The sequence below is a fragment of the Xenopus tropicalis genome, chromosome 3 (genome assembly GCF_000004195.4).
Source record: "Xenopus tropicalis strain Nigerian chromosome 3, UCB_Xtro_10.0, whole genome shotgun sequence".
Classification (NCBI taxonomy): Eukaryota; Metazoa; Chordata; class Amphibia; order Anura; family Pipidae; genus Xenopus; species Xenopus tropicalis.
The window spans coordinates 4,376,281-4,390,182 of NC_030679.2; the positions used below are offsets into that span (position 1 = coordinate 4,376,281).

General features: G+C 50.8%; 1 protein-coding gene across 2 annotated transcripts; it reads right to left on the reverse strand.

Moving 5' to 3' along the window:
- Positions 1 to 1,489: 1,489 nt before the first annotated feature.
- On the reverse strand, positions 1,490 to 12,353 carry samm50 (SAMM50 sorting and assembly machinery component). 2 transcript variants are annotated; one of them, NM_203807.1, is made up of 15 exons: positions 12,194 to 12,258; positions 11,690 to 11,797; positions 8,510 to 8,611; positions 8,339 to 8,426; positions 7,036 to 7,142; positions 6,722 to 6,852; positions 6,205 to 6,292; positions 4,878 to 5,006; positions 4,667 to 4,738; positions 4,383 to 4,469; positions 4,214 to 4,284; positions 4,049 to 4,116; positions 1,965 to 2,111; positions 1,751 to 1,892; positions 1,490 to 1,666 (listed from the first exon to the last, which is right to left on the reverse strand). In NM_203807.1, the coding sequence occupies exons 1-15, from the start codon at positions 12,212 to 12,214 to the stop codon at positions 1,621 to 1,623; spliced, it is 1,407 nt and encodes a 468-aa protein (NP_989138.1). In that variant the 5' UTR covers positions 12,215 to 12,258; the 3' UTR covers positions 1,490 to 1,620. The 2 variants fall into 2 exon arrangements, with proteins under 2 accessions (NP_989138.1, XP_031753647.1); XM_031897787.1 differs by having other exon boundaries at positions 1,751 to 2,111; positions 12,194 to 12,353.
- Between the last annotated feature and the right edge of the window lie 1,549 nt (positions 12,354 to 13,902).

Here is a 13,902-nt window from a genome sequence, read left to right on the forward strand (position 1 = left end):
CCCTGCCCCAGTGAGCTTACAATCTAAGGTCCCTATCCCATTCCCATCAGTCCCTGCCCCAGTGAGCTTACAATCTAAGGTCCCTATCCCATTCGGATACACATACTGGTTTCTTGTTAAAATAATGTTCAGACCTACATCTCCCAGCATCCTCTCTCGTACCAGAGACCCAAATCTCTGAAGCCCATAACAAGGAGATGCACTTACCTTCTGATTCCCGGCCGGGTACTCTGGGAAGTATCTTGTGCAGATAACGGGACAGGTCTGACCCTCAACAGGACTTTCATCTCATAAGGATTGAACCCCCATATACTACACTTTCAGGTGGGGAAACTAGAGGAAGCAGAACCTATCACTGCTGGGGGGGCTATTATATTTATCTTGGCTCATAACTAGGGGGGCACGTCTGATACTGAATAATGTTAACAGGGGCCCTAGTAAGAAATTAAATTGAATGTAGCAGCGACTGACACCTACAGTGTGACTTGTGGTTATTCCATAGAATGACTGACTCACCCGGGGGCAGAGAGGCCCATTTCTACTGAACAGGAACCCATACTGTACTGTCTGAGGGAAACACTATGGCACCCCCTACCCATATGTATAAATACAAATATACAGAGAAGGAATGTTCTGGGCACACAATAAGCTGTACCCCCATACTGTACTGTCTAAGGGAAACACTATGGCACCCCCTACCCATATGTATAAATACAAATATACAGAGAGGGAATGTTCTGGGCACACAATAAGCTGTACCCCCATACTGTACTGTCTAAGGGAAACACTATGGGCACCTCCTACCCATATGTATAAATACAAATATACAGAGAGGGAATGTTCTGGGCACACAATAAGCTGTACCCCCATACTGTACTGTCTAAGGGAAACACTATGGCACCTCCTACCCATATGTATAAATACAAATATACAGAGAGGGAATGTTCTGGGCACACAATAAGCTGTACCCCCATACTGTACTGTCTAAGGGAAACACTATGGCACCTCCTACCCATATGTATAAATACAAATATACAGAGAGGGAATGTTCTGGGCACACAATAAGCTGTACCCCCATACTGTACTGTCTAAGGGAAACACTATGGCACCTCCTACCCATATGTATAAATACAAATATACAGAGAGGGAATGTTCTGGGCACACAATAAGCTGTACCCCCATACTGTACTGTCTAAGGGAAACACTATGGCACCCCCTACCCATATGTATAAATACAAATATACAGAGAGGGAATGTTCTGGGCACACAATAAGCTGTACCCCCATACTGTACTGTCTAAGGGAAACACTATGGCACCCCCTACCCATATGTATAAATACAAATATACAGAGAAGGAATGTTCTGGGCACACAATAAGCTGTACCCCCATACTGTACTGTCTAAGGGAAACACTATGGCACCCCCTACCCATATGTATAAATACAAATACAGACCCCGTGTGTTTCTCGGTTTAATAAAAACGCCCCTGAACAATACAACAAAACATTTTATTCCGGTGCCTGTGAGACCGAGTGCAGTTTAATTACACAAAGATCATTTGGAAGAAATAAAAACGGTGTTTTGGTAGCGCTGTGGTTCATCCCTGGCGTATTCGTTGGTTTAAAGGAATCGGATTCCCGCGCCGAACTGCACCCCGTCGCAGATTCTGAAATCAAATGACCAATGGGATTAGAGACTTATCGGCAGGAAACTTGGGCGCCCAGGGGGGGGGGGCTTATATGGGACTGACCTGTCTCCGCTCTGGACACCCATAGGGATACAATAGTTCAGTTCCAGTCGTGCAATATTCCCCAGGCGCAGGACTATCCCCGCTCCATAGGACCAGCGGATACATTCGGCCAATCGGCGCAGATGGGCCCTGGGGCCCTCCCCTGTGGGAATAAAAGAAATGCTGAATCCGTTACGGACGCGGTCGGATCGAGATGAACAGAAGCCGCAGTTACCGTAGTTCAGGTTGCACAGGTTCCCGGCGTTGAGGAAGAAGTGGGTTCTGAAAAGGTCCCCGAATCCCCCGCGACCCGGTCGGAAGGGCAGAGGGGTGTATAAGTGCATCCCCCCGGCCCAGTAAGCTTCCCCGCCCAAATAGTCACCTGGGGGGAACGTAAAAACAAAAATATTACTAACTCCCCCCCACACATCCAGGAGATGCCCCCACTGATGGGAATGGGATAGGGACCTTAGATTGTAAGCTCACTGGGGCAGGGACTGATGGGAATGGGATAGGGACCTTAGATTGTAAGCTCACTGGGGCAGGGGCTGATGGGAATGTGATAGGGACCTTAGATTGTAAGCTCACTGGGGCAGGGACTGATGGGAATGGGATAGGGACCTTAGATTGTAAGCTCACTGGGGCAGGGGCTGATGGGAATGGGATAGGGACCTTAGATTGTAAGCTCACTGGGGCAGGGACTGATGGGAATGGGATAGGGACCTTAGATTGTAAGCTCACTGGGGCAGGGGCTGATGGGAATGGGATAGGGACCTTAGATTGTAAGCTCACTGGGGCAGGGGCTGATGGGAATGGGATACGGACCTTAGATTGTAAGCTCACTGGGGCAGGGGCTGATGGGAATGGGATAGGGACCTTAGATTGTAAGCTCACTGGGACAGGGACTGATGGGAATGGGATAGGGACCTTAGATTGTAAGCTCACTGGGACAGGGACTGATGGGAATGGGATAGGGACCTTAGATTGTAAGCTCACTGGGGCAGGGGCTGATGGGAATGGGATAGGGACCTTAGATTGTAAGCTCACTGGGGCAGGGACTGATGGGAATGGGATAGGGACCTTAGATTGTAAGCTCACTGGGGCAGGGGCTGATGGGAATGGGATAGGGGCCTTAGATTGTAAGCTCACTGGGGCAGGGGCTGATGGGAATGGGATAGGGACCTTAGATTGTAAGCTCACTGGGGCAGGGGCTGATGGGAATGGGATACGGACCTTAGATTGTAAGCTCACTGGGGCAGGGGCTGATGGGAATGGGATAGGGGCCTTAGATTGTAAGCTCACTGGGGCAGGGGCTGATGGGAATGGGATAGGGACCTTAGATTGTAAGCTCACTGGGGCAGGGGCTGATGGGAATGGGATACGGACCTTAGATTGTAAGCTCACTGGGGCAGGGACTGATGGGAATGGGATAGGGGCCTTAGATTGTAAGCTCACTGGGGCAGGGGCTGATGGGAATGGGATAGGGGCCTTAGATTGTAATCTCACTGGGGCAGGGGCTGATGGGAATGGGATATGGACCTTAGATTGTAAGCTCACTAGGGCAGGGACTGATGGGAATGGGATAGGGGCCTTAGATTGTAAGCTCACTGGGGCAGGGGCTGATGGGAATGGGATAGGGGCCTTAGATTGTAATCTCACTGGGGCAGGGGCTGATGGGAATGGGATAGGGACCTTAGATTGTAAGCTCACTGGGGCAGGGGCTGATGGGATAGGGACCTTAGATTGTAAGCTCACTGGGGCAGGGGCTGATGGGAATGGGATAGGGACCTTAGATTGTAAGCTCACTGGGGCAGGGACTGATGGGAATGGGATAGGGACCTTAGATTGTAAGCTCACTGGGGCAGGGACTGATGGGAATGGGATAGGGACCTTAGATTGTAAGCTCACTGGGGCAGGGACTGATGGGAATGGGATAGGGACCTTAGATTGTAAGCTCACTGGGGCAGGGACTGATGGGAATGTGATAGGGACCTTAGATTGTAAGCTCACTGGGGCAGGGGCTGATGGGAATGTGATAGGGACCTTAGATTGTAAGCTCACTGGGGCAGGGGCTGATGGGAATGTGATAGGGACCTTAGATTGTAAGCTCACTGGGGCAGGGGCTGATGGGAATGTGATAGGGACCTTAGATTGTAAGCTCACTGGGGCACCACCATGCACAGAACTTTCTCCTTGCAGCCATGATCGGGGGGGAGATGCCCCACCGCTGCAGTTGGTGGAGGGAGCGGCCCAGTCTGACCCTGGGTATATATATATATAATATCCTTTATCCCCCACCCATTAACCCCATATTGTCACCTTCGCTCTGGGGGCCGATGCTGTACATGCTGAATCCTCGCACACTTGTGGGTCCACCCAGATAAAACCTGCAGCGCAGACATAAATCAGCATCTCATGAAGAACTACAGCTCCCACAATCCTCCCTGATACACGCAGTGTCAAAACAGGTTTCCTATTACTCACCGGTCTGCGATACTGGACGGCTTGTCTCCGATGGGCACCAGCATTCCCCCCCATAGAGATGTTGAGAGAACCTGTTAAATATCAGAGCGTTAAACCCAAAAGGGAGCACAGGGTGAATTTCCCCTTTAATCTCAGTTCCGACTCAGTACAACAGGGGAGTAATACTCACGGAGTCCCAGGCGAGCTGCTTGTTCAGCTGCAACTCAAAGTCTTCCTTCAGAAAGCTGACGTCCCCCCCTGTGTATCCGGCCAGTTCCTGGGGGGCCACAAAGCGCAGGTTAAATTCCTTGCAGGTAAAGACTCGGCCAGCAGGTGTCGCTCTAACACCCCCCGCATTAAAACGAAATGAATGAGAGCGATGGTAATGACCCCCATTCAATAGGATAAGAGACATGACATGTAATTGGAGGCAGGATCAGTTGCTAAGGAAATGGTGACTTAGCAACCTCGTACCTGGTTGATTTTCAATAAGGCGCCTCGTTTCGGCAGGATGGACGTATTGCGAGAATCGATCACCATCGTGTGCTGTTGGGAAACACAGATGCGCCACTTTATTGCGTGACTTTCGCTGGGTCAGTTTCCCAATGTGCCTTATATATAAATGTCATTACTAACTGCTGGTTCTGACTCCTGAAACAATGCAGCGAAATAAATAAATAGTTACTGATAATGAAGACTTGAGGGTGTGGCCGCTCTCTTCTCGAATGGCGAAGGACGCGGTTCTGGCCAAACAGCCGAGCTCTCGCCAAACTCCCTCCCATTTCAGGGTGTGGCTGGTTTTCCAGATGGGGAACTGCAACGTAAGGGACATTCAATGGTTCAGCCAATCACGGAGTTTAGTTTGGGCTGGGCTACGGATAGGGTAGGGTAGGGTTAGGGTAGGGTTATTAGGGTTAGGGTAGGGTTATTAGGGTTAGGGTAGGGTTATTAGGGTAGGGTTAGGGTATTAGGGTTGGGTAGGGTTAGGGTATTAGGGTTGGGTATTAGGGTTGGGTATTAGGGTTGGGTATTAGGGTTGGGTATTAGGGTTGGGTATTAGGGTTGGGTATTAGGGTTGGGTATTAGGGTTAGGGTTATTAGGGTTAGGGTTATTAGGGTTGGGTAGGGTTAGGGTAGGGTTATTAGGGTTGGGTATTAGGGTTGGGTAGGGTTAGGGTTAGGGTAGGGGTATTAGGGTTGGGTAGGGTTAGGGTTTAGAGTATTAGGGTTGGGTAGGGTTAGGGTTAGGGTAGGGGTATTAGGGTTGGGTAGGGTTAGGGTTAGAGTATTAGGGTTGGGTAGGGTTAGGGTTAGGGTAGGGGTATTAGGGTTGGGTAGGGTTAGGGTTAGAGTATTAGGGTTGGGAAGGGTTAGGGTATGAGGGTTAGAGTATGAGGGTTTAGGTAGGGGTAGGGTATGAGGGTTAGGGTTATTGGGGTTTAGGTAGGGTATTAGGGTTAGAGTATTAGGGTTGGGTAGGGTTAGGGTTAGGGTAGGGGTATTAGGGTTAGGGTAGGGTTATAGTAGGGTTAGGGCTATTAGGGTTATAGTAGGGTTAGGGCTATTAGGGTTATAGTAGGGTTAGGGCTATTAGGGTTATAGTAGGGTTAGGGCTATTAGGGTTATAGTAGGGTTAGGGCTATTAGGGTTATAGTAGGGTTAGGGCTATTAGGGTTATAGTAGGGTTAGGGTAGGGTTATAGTAGGGTTAGGGTAGGGTTATAGTAGGGTTAGGGCTATTAGGGTTATAGTAGGGTTAGGGCTATTAGGGTTATAGTAGGGTTAGGGCTATTACGGTTATAGTAGGGTTAGGGCTATTAGGGTTATAGTAGGGTTAGGGCTATTAGGGTTATAGTAGGGTTAGGGCTATTAGGGTTATAGTAGGGTTAGGGCTATTAGGGTTATAGTAGGGTTAGGGCTATTAAGGTTATAGTAGGGTTAGGGCTATTAGGGTTATAGTAGGGTTAGGGCTATTAGGGTTATAGTAGGGTTAGGTTTTTGAATGTTTCATACATTGATTTCGGCCGATACCCCCCGGTCCGTCTCGCGCAGTGAGCTCCATGGAAACTGGCCGGTTACTTTGTACAAGTTGACAGAAAAGCTGCAGAACAAAATAAAGAGACTAAAGCCTGATACTGAGTCGGAACAATAGATTTTCCTTGCTGCCGCCCCGCACCCTGAATATTTACAAAATGCCACTTGGTCATCAGGGTCAGTGACCCCCAGGGACCCACAGCAGGTTGGATGTCAGGTTACAGTTGTAATGTTATTAATGTTTTACTATTCATCTTCTATCCATTCTGCCATTTAATTTATTGCCCAGTTGCTAGGGTCGGTGATACCCTAGCAACCAGAAAGCAGTGGCTTGCCATCCTACCCAGCTGCTTCATCATAGTTTTCTCTCAGAAGAGAGAGCTTTCTCTTACATGAAGAAACCCAAGTGAACTGAGCGCCCCCTACAGACCCAATCTATAAGTGTAATGCCCAATTCTAATAAAATAAAATTTTCCCTAAATCCATCACTTCTCACTTTCTTTCAAAGTTCCCGACTTGGGGTTTAAAGAAGGACAGGCCGTAGGATGTCTCCTTGGTTCCGTAGGAAAATTGGAAGGTCATTTTCTCTGCGCGGCCGAACAGGTTGGGGAGTTTCAGCCCAAGAACCTAGAAGGGAAGAAAGTTACGTTACCCAGCAGCACCCAACGTAGCAACCGAAGTAGCACCCAATGCAGCACCCAAGCTCTGTATGGGATTCCCTGCTGCATTAATTAGCTCCCTCTTTCCCTGGTGGGAATAAATGGGATTGATCTGCCCAAGTATTCCCATAACTCGGAGAGTTACACTTACCATACTGCCTTCATTGTTCCCAACCATAGTATTGTAACTGCCTGTGAGTCTCCTTAACTCTGTCACCTCAAACGTCACATCCAGTCCATTGGGCAAAGCATCTTCCCCTGAAAGGCATTAGGTTTCATCAGGTCCCATTAAGCCATAAAGCAGGGCAGGACTGCTGCTTACAATGGGGGGATCAGATAGGATCTGTGCCACTGTGACAGAATGCTCTGTTATACAGATAGCTAGAATCTCAGCCATAAAGCAGGGCAGGACTGCTGCTTACAATGGGGGGGGATCAGATAGGATCTGTGCCACTGTGACAGAATGCTCTGTTATAACAGATAGCTAGAATCTCAGCCATAAAGCAGGGCAGGACTGCTGCTTACAATGGGGGGATCAGATAGGATCTGTGCCACTGTGACAGAATGCTCTGTTATACAGATAGCCTAGAATCTCAGCCATAAAGCAGGGCAGGACTGCTGCTTACAATGGGGGGGGGGGGATCAGATAGGATCTGTACCACTGTGACAGAATGCTCTGTTATACAGATAGCTAGAATCTCAGCCATAAAGCAGGGCAGGACCTGCTGCTTACAATGGGGGGGAATCAGATAGGATCTGTGCCACTGTGAACAGAATGCTCTGTTATACAGATAGCTAGAATCTCAGCCATAAAGCAGGGCAGGACTGCTGCTTACAATGGGGGGATCAGATAGGATCTGTGCCACTGTGACAGAATGCTCTGTTATACAGATAGCTAGAAATCTCAGCCATAAAGCAGGGCAGGACTGCTGCTTACAATGGGGGGGGGGGATCAGATAGGATCTGCTGCCACTGTGACAGAATGCTCTGTTATACAGATAGCTAGAATCTCAGGCCATAAAGCAGGGCAGGACTGCTGCTTACAATGGGGGGGATCAAGATAGGATCTGTGCCACTGTGACAGAATGCTCTGTTATACAGATAGCTAGAATCCTCAGCCATAAAGCAGGGCAGGACTGCTGCTTACAATGGGGGGGATAGGATCTGTTGCCACTGTGACAGAATGCTCTGTTATACAGATAGCTAGAATCTCAGCCATAAAGCAGGGCAGGACTGCTGCTTACAATGGGGGGATCAGATAGGATCTGTGCCACTGTGACAGAATGCTCTGTTATACAGATAGCTAGAATCTCAGCCATAAAGCAGGGCAGGACTGCTGCTTACAATGGGGGGGATAGGATCTGTGCCACTGTGACAGAATGCTCTGTTATACAGATAGCTAGAATCTCAGCCATAAAGCAGGGCAGGACTGCTGCTTACAGACTAGAACTTACCTTCACAGGTATCGATCAAGACTTCCACATTTCTAAATACCCCCAGACGGAGCAGTTTCTCTCGGGCCTCATGAGACTTTCTCATAACCTGGGACAAAACAAATTGCCATGTATATAATTACAGTGTATATCTGAGATATTCTGGTGATATTGTTATAGTTCTTTACTCACTTCAATGAGGTTTTTGGCCTTAAATACTTGGCCGATTTCATGCGCGATGAGATCATCTTTCGTCCTGCCGAGACCCTCGAAATGCACTCGCTGTACCACCACCTGCACAGAACCCAATCACACCAATGGGCAAAGGGGGAGTATCATAGAGCAACTTGTGCCCGGTAACACATAGCAACCAATCAGCAGTTGGGTTTCACTCTAATAGTACAGTTACAAAAATGAAAGACAATATCTAATTGGAGTAAGGCAAACATTAGTCATATTGGGAATGGGATAGGAACCTTAGATTGTAAGCTCACTGGGGCAGGGGCTGATGGGAATGGGATAGGGACCTTAGATTGTAAGCTCACTGGGGCAGGGGCTGATGGGAATGGGATAGGGACCTTAGATTGTAAGCTCACTGGGGCAGGGGCTTATGGGAATGGGATAGGGACCTTAGATTGTAAGTTCACTGGGGCAGGGACTGATGGGAATGGGATAGGGCCCTTAGATTGTAAGCTCACTGGGGCAGGGACTGATGGGAATGGGATAGGGACCTTAGATTGTAAGCTCACTGGGGCAGGGACTGATGGGAATGGGATAGGGACCTTAGATTGTAAGCTCACTGGGGCAGGGGCTGATGGGAATGTGATAGGGACCTTAGATTGTAAGCTCACTGGGGCAAAGACTGATGGGAATGGGATAGGGACCTTAGATTGTAAGCTCACTGGGGCAGGGACTGATGGGATGGGATAGGACCTTAGATTGTAAGCTCACTGGGGCAGGGGCTGATGGGAATGGGATAGGGACCTTAGATTGTAAACTCACTGGGGCAGGGACTGATGGGAATGGGATAGGGACCTTAGATTAGAAGCTCACTGGGGCAGGGACTGATGGGAATGGGATAGGGACCTTAGATTGTAAGCTCACTGGGGCAGGGGCTGATGGGAATGGGATAGGGACCTTAGATTGTAAGCTCACTGGGCAGGGGCTGATGGGAATGGGATAGGGACCTTAGATTGTAAGCTCACTGGGGCAGGGACTGATGGGAATGGGATAGGGACCTTAGATTGTAAGCTCACTGGGGCAGGGGCTGATGGGAATGGGATAGGGACCTTAGATTGTAAGCTCCACTGGGGCAGGGGCTGATGGGAATGTGATAGGGACCTTAGATTGTAAGCTCACTGGGGCAGGGGCTGATGGGAATGGGATAGGGACCTTAGATTGTAAGCTCACTGGGGCAGGGGCTGATGGGAATGGGATAGGGACCTTAGATTGTAAGCTCACTGGGGCAGGGACTGATGGGAATGGGATAGGGACCTTAGATTGTAAGCTCACTGGGCAGGGGCTGATGGGAATGGGATAGGGACCTTAGATTGTAAGCTCCACTGGGGCAGGGGCTGATGGGAATGTGATAGGGACCTTAGATTGTAAGCTCACTGGGGCAGGGGCTGATGGGAATGGGATAGGGACCTTAGATTGTAAGCTCACTGGGGCAGGGGCTGATGGGAATGGGATAGGGACCTTAGATTGTAAGCTCACTGGGGCAGGGCTGATGGGAATGGATAGGGACATTAGATTGTAAGCTCACTGGGGCAGGGGCTGATGGGAATGGGATAGGGACCTTAGATTGTAAGCTCACTGGGGCAGGGACTGATGGGAATGGGATAGGGACCTTAGATTGTAAGCTCACTGGGGCAGGGACTGATGGAAATGGGATAGGGACCTTAGATTGTAAGCTCACTGGGGCAGGGACTGATGGGAATGGGATAGGGACCTTAGATTGTAAGCTCACTGGGACAGGGACTGATGGGAATGGGATAGGGACCTTAGATTGTAAGCTCACTGGGGCAGGGACTGATGGGAATGAGATAGGGACCTTAGATTGTAAGCTCACTGGGACAGGGACTGATGGGAATGGGATAGGGACCTTAGATTGTAAGCTCACTGGGGCAGGGCTGATGGGAATGGGATAGGGACCTTAGATTGTAAGCTCACTGGGGCAGGGACTGATGGGAATGAGATAGGGACCTTAGATTGTAAGCTCACTGGGGCAGGGGCTGATGGGAATGGGATAGGGACCTTAGATTGTAAGCTCACTGGGGGAGGGACTGATGGGAATGGGATAGGGACCTTAGATTGTAAGCTCACTGGGGCAGGGGCTGATGGGAATGAGATAGGGACCTTAGATTGTAAGCTCACTGGGGCAGGGGCTGATGGGAATGGGATAGGGACCTTAGATTGTAAGCTCACTGGGGCAGGGGCTGATGGGAATGGGATAGGGACCTTAGATTGTAAGCTCACTGGGGCAGGGACTGATGGGAATGAGATAGGGACCTTAGATTGTAAGCTCACTGGGGCAGGGGCTGATGGGAATGGGATAGGGACCTTAGATTGTAAGCTCACTGGGGGAGGGACTGATGGGAATGGGATAGGGACCTTAGATTGTAAGCTCACTGGGGCAGGGGCTGATGGGAATGGGATAGGGACCTTAGATTGTAAGCTCACTGGGGCAGGGGCTGATGGGAATGGGATAGGGACCTTAGATTGTAAGCTCACTGGGGCAGGGACTGATGGGAATGGGATAGGGACCTTAGATTGTAAGCTCACTGGGACAGGGACTGATGGGAATGGGATAGGGACCTTAGATTGTAAGCTCACTGGGGCAGGGGCTGATGGGAATGGGATAGGGACCTTAGATTGTAAGCTCACTGGGGCAGGGACTGATGGGAATGGGATAGGGACCTTAGATTGTAAGCTCACTGGGACAGGGACTGATGGGAATGGGATAGGGACCTTAGATTGTAAGCTCACTGGGGCAGGGCTGATGGGAATGGGATAGGGACCTTAGATTGTAAGCTCACTGGGACAGGGACTGATGGGAATGGGATAGGGACCTTAGATTGTAAGCTCACTGGGACAGGGACTGATGGGAATGGGATAGGGACCTTAGATTGTAAGCTCACTGGGGCAGGGACTGATGGGAATGGGATAGGGACCTTAGATTGTAAGCTCACTGGGGCAGGGGCTGATGGGAATGGGATAGGGACCTTAGATTGTAAGCTCACTGGGGCAGGGGCTGATGGGAATGGGATAGGGACCTTAGATTGTAAGCTCACTGGGGCAGGGGCTGATGGGAATGGGATAGGGACATTAGATTGTAAGCTCACTGGGACCATGGGGGGGGGGGGCACGTACATCTTTATTCTCTAGTATCTCCTGTTTCTTCTGAGGTTCCACTTCCACCAGATCAGCATCATCGTGGGATCCGAAGTCCGGTCCGTTCATGGGAAGGGGATCCAGACTCTAAGGGGGGGGGGGGGGAGAGCAGTAAGTGGATTATAAGTACATACTGTATATGGTGTAACCCTCCCGTCGGCCTTCAATTCCATAATATCTACATCACACGGGGGGGGGGGGTTGTTTATACAGAATCAGCCCCATCACTTCCCCCCTCCATTACAGACAATATTCTCCCATAACTGGCAGAGCTTTTACTACATTTCCCAGCATCCCCAGCAGCTTCAATTTGAATCATAATGCCCCCAGCTGCTACCGGACTATCCCAAAGCTCAGGCTTTCCGTTAGCAACCGAAGGGCCGCCACTTGGGCACCCCCACATACACCCCCTGCCCGGCCTCTGACAAGGTCACTGAACCCGGCCCGGCATCCCCGCCCCACCCCCGCTACTCCGGCCATTACCCGGGCATGTACGGTGCCCATGTCGGCGCTACGTGTGAGTGCGGCCCGCCTGCAGCAACCCCAGGGCTCCCTCCGCCAACCAATCTGTCAGGGCGCTGTCAAAGGGTCATGGGCGCCGCCATGACAGTGGGAAAGCCAACCCCGGACGCCTATTGGAGGAGCGCTGAGTAAAGCCACGCCTGCTAAACCCCTATTGGTTTATAGCTTAGTGACGCGTATTGGGTTTAGCTAACCACCGCGCAGGGATTTTAACCTCCTAAGCGCTGATTGGTTGTGTGTTGCAATATCCCCCGCCCCCACTCGCTAATACACTGCTGTATAAAAAGCTAATGCTGCTGGTAATATCGCGATGTTTGGCTTCTGGGAGTTGTTGGAACAATTGGTGGAAGTTTCTCATTTCCGTCATCTCTGTGTCATTTTTTCCCAACTTGAAACTCTGTTTCCCTCACTACAACGGGTTTTTTTGTTTGTTTTTTTTAACCTTTCCAGTAGATCTATGCCCAGTAGGCAACTAATGCCATCTTGTGTAGGGGCAGCTTTATATGAGTGTTTAACCCCAGCTTGTTAGGAACATTTCTCTAGATCAGGGCACAGTGATGGAAAGGAGGGCAGATTCACATTAATACAGGTTATGGGGTGTGAAGAACACACAAAGGGTGTCCCCCTTAATGCCTAATTGTCTGGGCAGGGTCCCTCTGTGTCTCCCCATTCTGTATGTGCCCCTCACCTTCCCCTCTGTCTGGGCAGGGTCCCTCTGTGTCTCCCCATTCTGTATGTGCCCCTCACCTTCCCCTCTGTCTGGGCAGGGTCCCTCTGTGTCTCCCCATTCTGTATGTGCCCCTCACCTTCCCCTCTGTCTGGGCAGGGTCCCTCTGTGTCTCCCCATTCTGTATGTGCCCCTCACCTTCCCCTCTGTCTGGGCAGGGTCCCTCTGTGTCTCCCCATTCTGTATGTGCCCCTCACCTTCCCCTCTGTCTGGGCAGGGTCCCTCTGTGTCTCCCCATTCTGTATGTGCCCCTCACCTTCCCCTCTGTCTGGGCAGGGTCCCTCTGTGTCTCCCCATTCTGTATGTGCCCCTCACCTTCCCCTCTGTCTGGGCAGGGTCCCTCTGTGTCTCCCCATTCTGTATGTGCCCCTCACCTTCCCCTCTGTCTGGGCAGGGTCCCTCTGTGTCCCCCCCATTCTGTATGTGCCCCTCACCTTCCCCTCTGTCTGGGCAGGGTCCCTCTGTGTCTCCCCATTCTGTATGTGCCCCTCACCTTCCCCTCTGTCTGGGCAGGGTCCCTCTGTGTCTCCCCATTCTGTATGTGCCCCCCCCCCCCCTCTGTCTGGGCAGGGTCCCTCTGTGCCTCCCCATTCTGTATGTGCCCCTCACCTTCTCCTCGGTCTGGGCAGGGTCCCTCTGTGTCTCCCCATTCTGTATGTGCCCCTCACCTTCCCCTCTGTCTGGGCAGGGTCCCTCTGTGTCTCCCCATTCTGTATGTGCCCCTCACCTTCCCCTCTGTCTGGGCAGGGTCCCTCTGTGTCTCCCCATTCTGTATGTGCCCCTCACCTTCCCCTCTGTCTGGGCAGGGTCCCTCTGTGTCTCCCCATTCTGTATGTGCCCCTCACCTTCCCCTCTGTCTGGGCAGGGTCCCTCTGTGTCTCCCCATTCTGTATGTGCCCCTCACCTTCCCCTCTGTCTGGGCAGGGTCCCTCTGTGTCTCCCC